The sequence below is a fragment of the Thalassophryne amazonica genome, chromosome 6 (genome assembly GCF_902500255.1).
Source record: "Thalassophryne amazonica chromosome 6, fThaAma1.1, whole genome shotgun sequence".
NCBI lineage: Eukaryota > Metazoa > Chordata > Actinopteri > Batrachoidiformes > Batrachoididae > Thalassophryne > Thalassophryne amazonica.
In genome coordinates this window covers 6,834,411-6,850,058 of record NC_047108.1, presented here as the reverse complement: position 1 = coordinate 6,850,058, position 15,648 = coordinate 6,834,411, and the positions used below count along the sequence as shown (strand labels likewise).

Genomic DNA, 15,648 nt, shown 5'->3' with positions numbered 1-15,648 from the left:
CAGGAGTAAACTGTGCATTACCCCAAATTGGTGAAAACTGGGAGATGGAGGATGTATCGCCAATATGTCTGTGAGCTTTGAACCATATAGCAATAGAGTTTTTAAGGAAGGGATTTTTTTGTTGTTTTTTTAATGTTTTAAAATCTGCTGAATATAAATAAAGGCTTAATGGCAGCTTAGATATTCAAATCAAATCAAATCAATTTTATTTATATAGCGCCAAATCACAACAAACAGTTGCCCCAAGGCGCTTTATATTGTAAGGCAAAGCCATACAATAATTACGGAAAAACCCCAACGGTCAAAACGACCCCCTGTGAGCAAGCACTTGGCGACAGTGGGAAGGAAAAACTCCCTTTTAACAGGAAGAAACCTCCAGCAGAACCAGGATCAGGGAGGGGCAGTCTTCTGCTGGGACTAGTTGGGGCTGAGGGAGAGAACCAGGAAAAAGACATGCTGTGGAGGGGAGCAGAGATCAATCACTGATTAAATGCAGAGTGGTGCATACAGAGCAAAAAGAGAAAGAAACAGTGCATCATGGGAACCCCCCAGCAGTCTAAGTCTATAGCAGCATAACTAAGGGATGGTTCAGGGTTACCTGATCCAGCCCTAACTATAAGCTTTAGCAAAAAGGAAAGTTTTAAGCCTAATCTTAAAAGTAGAGAGGGTGTCTGTCTCCCTGATCTGAATTTGGAGCTGGTTCCACAGGAGAGGAGCCTGAAAGCTGAAGGCTCTGCCTCCCATTCTACTCTTACAAACCCTAGGAACTACAAGTAAGCCTGCAGTCTGAGAGCGAAGCGCTCTATTGGGGTGATATGGTACTATGAGGTCCCTAAGATAAGATGGGACCTGATTATTCAAAACCTTATAAGTAAGAACAAAGAAGATATTGATGCCTGTTCAGTATGAACCCATGCGGGAGAAGGTTGTGTGTGCAGCTGAGCGGGCCAGTAATACCACTGTAAACTGGGCATTTGTAATCCACCCCTATTATATGGCATATACAATAAACTGAGTCTAAGTCTAGATTTTCTGTTGTTCCAGATGAACCTGCAAAATGCGCTGTTGATTTCTTTAAAAAAGGATTTTTGCAATGGCATTGGAAGTGATTGAAACAGGTATAGAAATTTGGGCAAGATAGACATCTTGATTAAGTTGATCCGGCCGATTATTGATATTGGCATAGTTGTCCAACTTTCAAGCGAGTCTCGTACCTCTCTCATCAACGGGTCATAGTTTTCTTCAACAATTGTGTTAATTTGGGGAGTAATCTTAATTCCAAAATAGATATAAAAAAAAGGTGTACTTATAACTGGATGAATTCTTTTGTCTTTGTTCAAAAAGCGTATAGAAGATTTTGTATTATTAATATGGTAAATAGAGTGCATTTATATAGCGCTTTTCCATCTGCATCAGATGCTCAAAGCGCTTTACAATAATGCCTCACATTCACCCCGATGTGAGGGTGGTGCCATACAAGGTGCTCACTTTACACCAAATTTATTAATAAAACGTAATAATGTATGGACACGGTTTGATAAGTTTGACAAAAGGAGGATAACATCATCTGCATACAATGATATATTCATAGTCTCCGATAGTTATACCTGACAAATTGGCCTCAGCTGTAATGATCATAGCTAAAGCCCGTTTACACATAGACGGTAAGAGTTCCCGGAAGCGTCCCGGAAGAGTTTTTGGCCGTCTTAAGGATCACACGCCGTTGTTAACGCCGGCACTAGGGGGCGCGGCTTAGTTCCGGCTTTACCGGGAATCGTCGAAAAAATTATTCATCATGTCGAATAATTCCGGGAGCGCTCCCGGAGAATTCGCGTGACGACGGAGACAACGCAAACAACGGCGTTTGATACTTTTTAATCGCCATTTCATCCTGCCCCTTCCTGTAGTGCCGCAGTTTACACCGCCGTAATTGGTGGCCGGCATTGTATCCCTAATCAACGGCGTGTAAAACGGCGATAGAACCCACATCGGCGTCCTCAAGGGCGTTTTAACCGGTGACAGAGGCAGACAAATCGGCGTTCCAAACGGCCGATAGGTGGCGGTCAATATAAAAACGCTAGCGCGCTGCATGCAGGCCTCTCACTCGTGGCCAGCTCCAGATATTTTTGCAGAGAAGCTCCAGTATGCCTCCTAAAAGAAAATTGGCAGTGGCAAGGACTTACCAAGAGGTCTGGTTCAGAAGCAGAGGGTAGCCCTGTGGTGGAGACGGAGCAACACGTTGAGGAGGGGAAAAAGGAAAGAGAAGAAAAGGCTGAGGATGATCTCCCTCCCCCTGCAGTGACAGAGGCTTCAGCCTATTATACTCTGGGGGTGGTGCCTATATGCAAAAGTTCCTGGAGTAACACAGGATTTGCCTGGATAAATCCAGCGGTACATAGGGCATTATCGGCGGCAGCAGAACACCGCCGTTCTCACGCGCGTCTTAACCTGCGATTGTAAAGGATAGAACTGGGTATTAACCCCCGTTGCCTGACGTGTGCCAGATGCTACGGCGTCAAAACGCCGCTTTATTCGGCGGATTTAGCGGCGTTTTATCCACATATTTGCGGATAGTACGGTGGCCAAAATGCCAACGAAATGCTCCGCCCCTTTCCACCGTGAAAACAGCCGGAACTACCGCAAACTTCGGTCTACGTACTGCCCGCCGACAAAACTGTCAATGTGTAAACTAGCCTTAAAGGCTCAATGGCCAAAATGAATAATAATGGAGAAAGAGGGCAGCCCTGACGGGTTGACCTCTCCAACATTAACGGGCTTGATAAGTTGTTGTCATTACACAAGCTGTAGGGTTGGTATACAGTAATTTTATCCATTTCAAAAACTTTCCCCCAAATCCATATCTTGGTAACAAATTAAACAGATAAGGCCATTCAGTTCTTTTGAACGATTGTCTAGCATCTAGAGATAACAACACTGTATCCCTGGCATTATTTTGGGAGTGAATTATGTTGAGAGCCCTTCTAATATTATGAAAGCCATGACGACCCTGTACAAACCCATTCTGATCACTATGTACCAAAGAAGGAATATATGGATCTAGCCTTTTAGCAAGAACTTTATACAATATTTTTGTGTCAACTTCCAGGAGACTAATAGGCCTGTATGAGAAGCAATTAGTTAGTATTTTCACAGGTTTTAAGCTAAAGATTATAGTCACAAGTCTTAAGGCTGGTGGTAAGTTACCATTATTAAGTGACTCATTAAACATACTCAAAAGTGGAGTCAATAACTCTTCTGGAAGGTTTTATAAAACTCTATTGGCAGGCCATCAGGCCCCGGAGCTTTGCCTGAGTTAATACTTTTAATGGCCTGCAATATCTCTTCCATTGTTATGTCTTCATCAAGATCCTCTTTAACCTTCTGTGTGACTGTATTAAACTGAAGATGGCTAAGAAAGGCATCGCTATAAGCAGAAGAAGTGGAGCCTTCTGACCTGTACAAAGATTGCTAAAATTACTTAAATGCATTACTAATATCTTGAGGGTCATTCAACATCTCTCCTGATTGCGTAATTATACCATTAATTGCCCTTTCAGACTGTATTGTTTTATTCTCCAAGCTAACAATTTTCCAACCTTTTCTCCCTGATCGTAAAAGGACTGCTTCAACCACAGCAAACTTTTGGCTGCTTTATCAGATGTTAGTTTATTGTATTCCGTTCTTAAAAGTTGTAACTGTTTTTGTTTTTCAGGATTATCTTTGTTATTTATATCTATTTCCAAATATTTTATTTGTTTCTCTAAATGATTCATTTCTGCTTTTTGTTTATTTTTAGTGCTTGTAAAACTAATAATTTCCCCTCTATGCCTTGAAGGATTCCCATCTAATGCATGCATTAGTTTGATTAGTATTGATCTGAAAATAAATATCAATCTTTTCTTCGACATATTTAACAAATTCTGGATTTTGAAGCCATCTCAATAGCAAATGTCATTGAGGGGGAGACTGTTGAGGCTTCTCCATATGCACAGCCATAGAAATGGGGGAATGATCACTAATGACTATACAGTCATACCAACAATTCTGAATTTTAGACACCATTTCTTGTGATACTAAAAAATAATCAATGCGAGATCTGTATGTACTCCTGAGTAGCATGAGTATTCTAATTTATCTGGATTAAGTTTTCTCCAGAGTTCTGCTAAATTTAAGTCTGTGATATATTGTAAAAAAAAAATTCCTGGATTGTTTTTTATGGGGGTCAGTTTTCGTAGAGTGATCTAACAGTGGGTTTAAGGTGCACTTGAAATCCCCACCTATAAAATTTACACCATACAATGAAGACAAAGTCAGGAAGAAATCTTCAAAAAACAATTGGATTGTCCTCATTAGGACCATATATGCTGACCAAATTCAATGAGAGAGATAGGATCCTACCCTGGGCAATTACGAACCTTCCTTGGGGGTCCCGCATAGTATTAATGAGTTGAAAAGATGTGTTGGCATCAATTAATAGTCGCTGGTCCTCTCCCCTCCCGGGGTACTGATGAGGCTTTTAGCAGGCTGACATCTTTAAATAGGTGGCTGGCGCAATTTTGTAGACAGCAAGGATGTAGCTTTATTGATAACTGGCCTTCGTTCTCGGGGCGCCGTGGCTTGCTGTTGCCAGATGGCCTCCACCGTACTGGGGAAGGCACCGCCATCTTGTCTGCGAACATAGAGTTCTACAGGGAGGGTAACATTAGGAATTTACAGCAGGCCACAGAGCAGGTGATTAGAGACCCTGCAAGGCTTATGACAATGTGGATGTGGAATCCATTAGCTTAGCGGGGAAATTAGTGCAGAAAATCCACTATGGTGATAGACTGTGGCCTGCTTCCATAGACATGTCCATAAAAATCATAGAGGAATATGCTTTGCAAACTTAATACCCATTACAACATGATGCTGAAATTGAGGATGGGTAGGGTTAGGGTTAGGGTGCTACCTACAACTCACGTGGAGGTCTCAAACCTAAACCTACTTCTAGGCATCTTATATATGCTACTCTGGAACCAGTGGTGGGCACAGTTCCTATAATCCGATAATTATCGAAGATAATGTTTTCATTATCTGATTATCTTTTTAGATAACTTTAAAAACGATTATTGGACTAATTATCTTGCGATAAATTTTTGTCCGATAATTTTCAGACTGATAACATGGTAAATAAAGCTGAACAGCTACAAATATTTATAAAACTTAAAATCTGTTGAGCTTGTTAAATGTTTTGTAGCTGACGTGTAGTTCTACCCTCTGCAAAACAGAGAAGAGCTGCTTTAAGAAGAAACCACTCTATCCTCTGTAGGCAAAGGAGAACTGATCCCACAAAAAAGAAAAACTCATTTCTCTTAACCCCATACTGATACGCGGGCAGTATCACCCAACTCATCCAGAGGCATACATTTTTAACTTATGGTTCAACTTTTAACCAAACTAATGTCGGACAAGTTATTTAAATTAATGTCATGTCTGAAGTTTTATAAAGTGAAAATATCAGATATATGTTTTAGTGTTAAAGTAATGTGCTAATTTTTAAGGTTTTAGTGTGGATACATGCTGTACCCAGCAGTGCATTATGGGTAGGATAGGGTAATCTCAGTACGTTCACGACATGAGAAATGCATTTGAAACACTCTGATCAGGCTCCACGGATAACAGCATTAAACTCTAGTGCCTAAAACGCTCGTGAATATATTCTCTGGGTTTATAGACGTTGCTATTGTGTCTGCGTTTATTAAATTCCACGCATCTTAAATGTAGCAGACACAGATTATCTGGAATTTTGTTTTGGCACGTTTTCAAGGTCTCTACTGCCATCTACTGGCCAGTAGTGTTCATTCACCTTATTGACGTATCCCATAATCCCTTAAGTGCCAGAGTCGCTGCAGTCAACAACATATAGAGAATCAACACGATGACAGTTGTAAATTAATATTATACTACAAAAATGTATTTTTTATGCTTTTCATCACGTTAATAAGAGACTGCATGCATGATACCCTGAAAACTTGCTAAAACAATTAATACAAATAATCTGTGTCTGTTACGTTTAATCTGAGTGGAATTTAATAAACGCAAACCGAATTTCAGACATATATATTAGTCTCGAGCAAAGAGGACAAACAGTGTTGTAAAGAACAATAATCAAGATGTTAAAGAGCAAACTTCACTTTCCTCCAGAACGACATGATGAGGAAGCGATTGTAGCTCACAGCAGCTCCCATTGAAAATAACGGAGAGAGACAGCCTGTGATTCTCGCATGTTTACATAAAATAAACACAATAACAACGTCTATAAACCCAGAGAATATATTCACGAGAGTTTTAGGCACAATATAAAAATAGTTTTATGTTGCGATGTTAATGGTGTTGTCTGTGTGCAGCAGTTAAAATGCAGCATGATCAGAGCGTCTCAATGCAGTGCTCTGTTACTGAGATCTCGCAACGTGGCGACCTCTCCGAGGTTTTGTGGGATTTGAAACGTCAATAGGGCGAATAGCCAACATTTATGTGTCAAGACAATATTGAGTGCACGTTTTACAATATAATAAAACGTGCGCACATTCTCTCCACATGCAAAACATTTTGTGATGACACTTCCAGGACTTTGTAAAAATGCCTGTTTTTACAAATAAACAAATTGAATATTTTACAAAAGCACATTTATCTGTAAACACCAACACACGACACACGTCACATTAACGTGTTGGTTTACATAATGAATGACTGAACCAATCAGTGTTTAGCAGAGGCACATTTTACCCAGAATCCTTTGCGATCAGTCTGTGTTTGTTACAAAACCTCAGAATTAGTGCATTATTCAACATTAAAAGATTTGTTATATGTTAACTTTGTACAAATGACAGAATTGACATTAATGGAGTTATTCTATCGGTATTAATGTTATTTATAAATCAAAACCATTAGTCAGCACTGCTTTATTTTCCAAGACCTCCACCTGACCAGACCATTGTGATTGGGTAGAGAGCTGGGCTTTATGGCTGCTCTAAGCTTGCTTCTGTGCTGGAAGCCATGTAGTAAACAAGAGCTTCCAGCAGGGGGCAAGATGTTTAAAGACAGAAGTGCGGGCTCATTGTTTGGGTTTATTGTCGCTTTTGATGCTACCACAAGTGATGGTGGTGTTAAAACTCAAATACAGTTTATTAGTAGTTGCAAATGTACCAGAGACAATACTGGACTTTATCAGTTATCTGTAACTTCCGATACATTTTTGGGTGGTTTATCGTTTTATCTTTATCAAAGATAACTTTTCAGTTATCTGATTATCTGTTATCAAAGTTAATTTTTTGGTTATCTGTGCCCACCACTGATTGTAATATTCTACAAGATTGACACATTTTAGCAGAGTTATGGCTCTTGATTAACAAACGTAGACACTGCCAGTTTCATGGGTTGTTGCCTGCATTCTGAAATCAACTTCTCTCACATTTTTAGGAGGAATTTCAGGAAACATGGTACAACTGCTTGAAATGTTATCAAAATGTAGCAAGCACTTGCTACCAAAGCAGGACTTGCCAGTAGTGGATATTGTGTTCTCAGAGCACTCTTGTTATATTTGAGACAGCAAAGCTGTTAGAAGGTGGTCTGTTTCTTTCTGTCTGTGTTCTTAGTATTTTATTCCATATCTGATTCCACTGGTTTGTCACTGGGATTATTTGTCACATAGCAGCCAGTTGTCATGGAGGTGTGTGGCATAACAACCCTTTAAATGTAAGTGGGGATCTGACTCCATGAAGTGTTTTACTTTTTAGTCACCATTCCAAGAACATTTTACTGTATTTTTGTACATTTCTCATGAGATAACAGCATTGTTTAAAGAAATGTTATGTATGAGTGAAGGTTTGGAATATCGTTTGGGGTTATTCGGGTTGAAGAGTCTGTTCCATCTTGGCAGAGGTACGCAAACTGCTCTGGGCAAAATTTCAGGGTTAAGTGACCTACTTAAGGGCCCTCCTGTGTGGTGGAAAAAAGGGTGAGTCCAGTGCTTTCTTTCATGTTCTCTGCCCATGTTTATCCATCCCACTGGGGGATAAAACGTACAACCCTCTGGTCATTTGGCCACTTCTCTAACCTTTAGAGACCCATTCCCCTGTTGTGTCTGCGTCTCCCCAGATGATTGATGGCGAGGCCTTCCTCTTGTTGACCCAGACTGACATTGTGAAGATCATGAGCATCAAGCTCGGCCCCGCCCTCAAGATCTACAACGCCATTCTCATGTTCAAGAGCACAGACGAGGGACTCAAGTGATCCTGCCCTCACTCATCCGGGCTCAGTCTGCCAATCATCATGTGCCAGATTCATCGTGGAAAACACCCTGTGTCCTTTTCATGTGTTTGGTATGCTGTACCCATCAGAGAGGGAGGGGGAGGGGGCGGGGATTCATTCGACTCCAGGAAGCACAGCAAGTTGGTGAAAGATCATCAAGAAAACAGGGATTTGTTTTGAGAGATGAAAGTCCACGTAAAGAGGGCAGAGGTATGTGAAGTTGAGGAGTTCATTGGTTTTCACACCTGATGCGTTTGCTGCGTCCGGGTACAATCGTTCCTCTGGCAGTTACCTGTGATTCCCTGGAATTTTGACCATAAACCACTTTTTCTTTGTGAATATCCATCTTAAATGTCACATTGCACTCAAAAACAAACAGAAAAAACAAACAGAAAACAGTTCATCATAAACTAGTTGTTCACTTTAAATCACTCTTATAGGAACCTTAAAGTGTGTTTCTCCAAACTAAAAATGGGCAGATTTAGTCCAAACAAGCAGTGAACTAGTTTGACTCCAGTCAACCCAACTCAGTGTTTATGGATTTGGCATGTTTTATACCAACCCGCTCTACGTGGGCGTGTTTGGGAATTAGAGTAAGTTGGGCTGGTTTAATTTGATTAAACTCGTTGTTATTTACAGTAGTTTACATGTAACGTGTAGTTATGTGTAGGCATGCAGTGAGGTGTACTTGAAGCTGATTTTATTTTTGCAAGGGGTTAATTCCTGATCAAGTACAGACTGAGTTTTGTTTTTTTTGTTTTTTTAGTTTTTTAATTGTATTTATTTTAACTCAAAGACAGAGCAGGTCCAGGACTTGAATGATTCTGTGTGTGTGTGTGTGTGTGTGTGTGTGTGTGTGTGTGTGTGTGTGTGTGTGTGTGTGTGTGTGTGTGTGTGTGTGTGTGTGTGTGTGTGTGTGTGTGTGTGTGTGTGTGTGTGTGTGTGTGTGTGGTTACTGTGTATGCCGTTTCTTCTGAAGTACTTTGTGTATGAATGTGAAACGTGGTACACAAGATGACCTCACTTAAAGACTTCAGATTGGTTCAATGTTGAGCTTGTTTCAATTTTATTTATGGCCACCAGGGGGGCACCAACTGACACCCAGTGTTTTTGATACTTGCTGCTGTAGACTACACCTTCTACATCTTCAATGCTGAGCTTGGCAACGTAGGTTTTGGTTATTATTACCATTGTTTAACCCAAACACACGTTTGGAGAGTTGAACTGAAATGTTTTTTAAAAATTTTGACACACAAAAAAGAAACTACCCGGATCCAGATTAAACCATTGGTGTGAAAGCAGTGAAGAGTGCACTGTGGGAAATCGGAATTCACGCAGAAGGAATAGCTGGGAATGGGATTTGTAGATGAGAGAAATGGAGGACAGGTGTGGGCAGGTGAGGTCTTGTCCCAAAATTGCAGTTAAATGCAGTAGATGAGGCTGGATAGTGAAGCCTTCAAGCTTCATGTATTGTGCAATAAAAAGAGAGCCAGACTGAGGTGCTACATTTGGTAAAACCGAATAACATACAGTTCTTTTTTTATATACAGTAGCAGAATAAAATGCAAAATTATTTGCAAATAAGGGAGGCAGTTCAGTCAGACTATCAGAAAAAGTTGAAGCTTTGGCATGTTTTCCCACACTTTGTCATGTTTATTTTTTTACATTTATTAGCACAAGAAAATAGAGCAACACTAAAAAGAATATATTAAAACCTTCACAGCACAAGAAAGTGAAAATATTTCAAAGTGTGCAGGAGAACTAAAACAATCTTATTATAGTCAATGAAAATGAAAGTTGTTAGAAATACACTTGTAAAGCTGTGGAGCTGTACTTTAACTGTGTTCCACTAAGTTATAGAATCTGAGATTATATCTTAATATGCAAACAATCTTCAATTATTTATTTATTTTTTTTTTCAGTTTATGGGGAGGAAAAAGCACTTTACATTGGCGTTTATGCTCAACTGTGAAACTGAAATGATTTGACACTACTGTTGTCATACTTCATCTCTAGGGAGTGCAAGAGTCCAGGTTTTAGCACTATAAAGATGGATTTGTTATCTGGACAATGAGCAGTTTACATGTGACAGAAACTCACTGAGAGTGTGTGTTCTGTAAAATGTTTACACTTTAAATGTTGTATGGGTTTGATGTCGTGAGATGATTTATCCTCCTGGACCATCATAAGGGCTCGTGGAATCTTGAATATTACTTCATTGTGTGTCTCTCTGGTGGGGTTTGTGTGTGCGTGTGTGTGCACATGCGTCAAGATAATCTTAAACTCACAAATGTCATTAAATTAATATTAAACATCTAAAGCTGTCTTAAAGTTGTTGAGTTGATGATGATCTGAATGTGTGTGTGGCAGAAAAGTACTTCTGTGGTCGACTTCTGGTGTGGCGTTTTCGCGTGTTCGGCTCGCTCTGCTGCACTATTCAATTTTGCAAACTTTGCACTTTTTGCTTGGAATCACAGTTATATTTGTATTTTTCATATTTACAGCTTTCTGATCACCTGCAAAATGTCCAAGTGTAAAAGTAAGTCTGAATGAAACAGAGAAAACTCACTGCTTGCTGCACCTTGTTACTATGGTGGAGATTATCCTTCACTGGAAGACCACAGAGCTGCGCTGTCTGCGGATTTGAAAGTTTTTCATCCAAGCTGGACAGTGTCCAAACTATAGTGCCTGACCAGGGTTTACACATTAATTCTCTTGAATCTGCGCACACTGATTTTGATCAGAGTTTGGAGCAGCTCAAGGCCGAGTACTCTGCACTCTGAAAAGACGAGTGGTTAAACTCCCAAGATGGCAGACCTGGAGGGACAGAGCAGACACCAGAATGTTCAGATTGTACGTTTACCTGAATCTGTTGACGGTCTGTGCCCTTCTGTTGTTTTTTTCTCCCAACTCCTCAATGATGTTTTTGGAAGGGAGCTACTCGCTTCACTGGAATTAAACAGGGTGATCCTAAACCAGCTCCCAGTGTAAAACCCCGACCAGTTATCCCGCGCTTTCATCAGTATCAAATGAAAGATCTGGTAATTCACAAGGTACATAGAGGGGTGGCCTGACCTACAATGGACACAAGATTCCGCTCTACGCAGATTACGGCACCAAAGTAGTAAGACAGTGCGTAGAGTTCAAGAGCAAGCGGGGACTCAGGCCTGCGCTCCTGTACCCAGTCAAACTGCATATTACTTTGCCAGACTTTCACAGCTGGAACAGTGCTAAACGACACCAGTTTGTACTGATTTGCCCTGCCTAATGCCTGTTGTTCTCTTCACCTGCTTGGACAATACCACCCTCTTGTAGGAACTGCAACTACACAGCTACTGTAGATTTGTGCAAAAGGTTCAATATGTACATTTTGTTCACACTGGCTGTTTAGCCTTTATTATATATATATATATGTGTGTGTGTGTGTGTATAAATAGGTATAATATAAAGGACACGACGTCCACAATTTCCAAAAACAATTTGAAATGTGGACTTATCAGACCACAGCACACTTTTCCACTTTGCGTCTGTCCATTTCAGATGAGCTCGGGCCCAGAGAAGGCGGCGGTGTTTCTGGATGTTGTTGATGTAAGGCTTTCGTTGTCAAGGCTGATAAATGGGTGTGGCAGGATGCAAATGCTGGACTCGGACTCAAGGCTCAGTAGGCAAAAGCAGTTTACTTGGGCGAAAAACATGGTCTGGTACACAGGTAGGCAATCCAACAAGGCAAACGAGCAAGAACATCAGGCAGGTGCGTGGTCGAAAATACAAGCAAGGGGTCAAAGAACACGGGTAGCAAGCAGGTCGAGAACAAGAAATAGAAGGCTGGAGAGAATGCATAGAGCGCATCAATCTGGCGAGGTAACAGGGCAAAAAGAGGATCTTAAATACACCCAAGTGATGAGGTGGAGCTTGGGAGCAAGTGTGCGTGGAACTCACCAGAATGAGGGTGTGGCCAGGGAGAGGGAAACGCCCACCACCAAGAGACAGGAGATACAAACAAGAGAGACACACAGTAAAACCCAAGCAGGGAAAAACCCCAACAAGAGAATAAGACTACACAGAAACAAACATAGCAAAAGCATAAAAACAAAACCAGGCACAACCTCACATCCTGACAGTACCCCCCCCCCCCCCCCCCCCCCCAAAGGCCGGCCCTAGACGGCCCCGGAGCAGCAGGATGGGCAGCAAGAACATTCCGGATGAGACCGGGGTCCAGGATAAAACGGGATGGGATCCACGACTGCTCCTCGGGACCATATCCCTTCCAATCAACCAGACACTGAAAGCCACGACCCCGGCGATGCGAAGCCAGAAGCCGCCACACAGAAAACACCAGCCCACCGCCCACAAACCAGGTGGGAGGCAGGGGAATGGCCGGAGGGCACAGACGGCTAGACCTCACCGACTTGACGTGACTAACATGAAATGTGGAATGAACACGAATAGAAGGAGGCAACCGAAGACGGACGGAAACAGGATTAGATATGGGGAAGGGACCAACGAACCTGGGAGCCATCTTGCGCGAAACCCCACTGAGCAGCAAGTGACGGGTGGACAACCAAACCTTCTGTCCCACCAAGTAAGGTGAGGCAACCGACCGTTTACGGTCAGCGGCCACCTTATAAAGGGCCGAAGAACGACCCAGGGCCTGATGAGCCCGCTCCCAGGTTTGTCAGCACCTGACGATCAAACTAAGGGCAGACAGAACAGAGGAACGAAGGATAGAGGGAGAGAAAAGAGAAGGTTGATAACTGTAAACCACATGAAAAGGAGAAAACCCGGAAGAAGCCGATGGTAAACTGTTGTGAGCTAGTTCAATCCAAGAAATTTGTGAAGACCAGGTTGACGGATGCTGTGAACATAGAATTCTGAGACCCTTTTCCAACTCTTGATTAAGCCATTCAGACTGACCGTTTGCCTGGGGATGGTACCCGGATGTAAGGCTGGAGGTGACCCAGAGGAGACGGCAGAACTCCTTCCAAAATCCAGAAATAAACTGCGGACCCCGGTCAGAGACAATATTCTGTGGAAAGCCATGGAGACATGTGTAAGCATTATTTTGGCAAGTTCTTTAGCAGAGGGCAGTTTCAATAAAGGCACAAAATGATGCATCTTCGAGAAGCGGTCCACAACAGTTAGAATCACAGTATGACCCTTTGAGGGCGGAAGGCTGGTGACAAAATCAAGAGAGATATGAGTCCAGGGTTGCAGAGGGACAGACAGTGGACATAATGAACCGGCAGGAGGACAAGTGGAGGTCTTATACATGGCGCATAGCAAGCATATACATGGCACATGACAGGCGTTAATAAACTCAGTAATGTCTGCAACCATCCGAGGCCACCAAAATCGCTGTTGAACTACAAATAAGGTCTTCCTGATACCTGAGTGGCAGGAAAACGGGCTACTGTGACCCCATACAGTAACTTCCCCTCTAAGAGCGACTGGAATGAATAACTTCCCTGCCAGACAGCCTACCGGAGTAGCATCATTACCATGAGCACTTCTAACCTGAGACTCGACATCCCACGTGAGGGCCGAAACAAAACAAGAGGCCGGGAAGATACTACCAGAATCTGCAGGAGGGTCAGGTCCATCAAATTGTCTGGATAACGCATCTGGTTTGCCGTTCTTAGACCCGGGTCGATAAGTAAGGACAAAATTAAACCTACTAAAGAAGATTGCCCACCGAGCTTGACGAGTGTCCAAGCGTTTTGCCGAGCATAAATAAGCCAGGTTCTTATGGTTGGTATACACAAGAAATGGTACTTGTGCCCCCTCGAGCCAGTGTCGCCACTACTCCAAGGCCACTTTGACCGCCAGCAATTCGCGGTCACTGATGCTGTAGTTGCACTCCACCGGAGACAACTTACGGGACAGATAGGCGCATGGATGCAGCCGTCTGTCTGCGACTCATTTGAGACAAGATGGCACCCACACAAATATCTGAAGCATCGACCTCCACCACAAACTGCCGCGCGGGGTCAGGAAGGAGTAGTGTGGGGGCGGCTCAGAACCGCTGCTTTAGGACCCTGAAGGCCTCATCGCATTCCGGGGTCCATTTAAATGCCCGGAGAGAGGAGGTCACATCGTAAAGGGGTGTGGCAACAGAGCTAAAATTACGAATGAATTTACAGTAGAAGTTTGCTAACCCTAAAAACCTCTGAACCTCTTTCCGGCTACTGGGCACCGCCCAATCCCGTACTGCTGCCACCTTGTTGGGGTCCATTTGGATCTTTCCTTCGGAAATAACAAAACCAAGGAAGGAAATTGTTGACTTATGAAATTTGCATTTCTCCGCCTTGACATAAAGATCATTTTGTAGGAGGGTCTGTAACAAGGTTTGCACGTGTCGGGTGTGGGTTTCAGTGTTTGGCGAGAAGATTCGTTTTGCATGGTAGAGTTTTAACTTACACTTGTAGATGTAGCGACGAACTGTGTTAACTGACAGTGGTTTTCTGAAGTGTTCCTGAGCCCACACGATAAGATCCTTTACACAATGTTGCCAGTTTTTAATGCAGTGCCGCCTGAGGGATCAAAGGTCACGGGCATTCAATGTTGGTTTTCGGCCTTGCAAGGACTTCTGACTGTTATTTCATTTAATCCCCGATAATCGATACACGGGCGCACAATCGTAAGAATGGTGAGGCGGAAGCAATTTAGCTTTAGCTTTGCCAAACACTTGAGCTAGATCATGATAGCAGATAGGGACCCCCTTGAGAGCCGAAAAAACAGGTTGTTGCAGACAAGATTCTCTGAATCTTCTGATTATATTATGGACTGTAGATGATGGAATCCGTAAATTCATTGCAATTGAACATTGTTCTTAAACTGCTGGACTATTTTTTCGCGCAGTTTTTCAAAAAGCGGTGATCCTCGCTCCATCTTTGCTTGTGAACGGCTAAGACTTTTGGGGATTCTCCTTTTATACCCAATCATGACACTCACAATTAGTGTCCTTAGTTCCCAAACGCTTATTGAGTGTTGTTAGAAGGAAAGGTGATGTAACACAGTGGTATGTTTACCACTGTGTTACATCACCAAAAACTCTATGTCTGCCTAAAAAGTATAGTCTCTGCTGAATTTGAGAACACAGCCTATCAACATGGACCTTCCAGCTAAAAGTATTATCTAAATGAATTCCTAGGTACTTGTATGAGCAAACATGGCTTATATGTGTGTTGTGTATGACCACCGGAGTGTGGTCCCCTACAGACCTAGGGTCCAAGACCATCTCCTTAGTCTTAGAAACATTTAAGATGGGATGGTTGGTATCACACCACTGAATGAAATTCTCTATTTCTGAGTGATAAGATGATATACGTGTGTCTTTGTGCAATAGGCTAAGGATGGCTG

At 42.3% G+C, this 15,648-nt stretch overlaps 1 protein-coding gene across 2 annotated transcripts in view; it reads left to right on the top strand.

The window, feature by feature from the left end:
- l3mbtl1 (L3MBTL histone methyl-lysine binding protein 1) overlaps window positions 1–15,648 on the top strand; it is a 123,969-nt gene that overhangs the window by 106,478 nt on the left and 1,843 nt on the right. For both annotated transcript variants that reach the window (XM_034171716.1, XM_034171717.1), the window contains 2 exons: window positions 8,137–8,739; window positions 10,480–10,484. In XM_034171716.1, coding sequence (XP_034027607.1) covers window positions 8,137–8,271 — 135 coding nt within the window. In that variant the 3' untranslated portion in view covers window positions 8,272–8,739; window positions 10,480–10,484. The remainder of the gene's footprint in view (window positions 1–8,136; window positions 8,740–10,479; window positions 10,485–15,648) is intronic.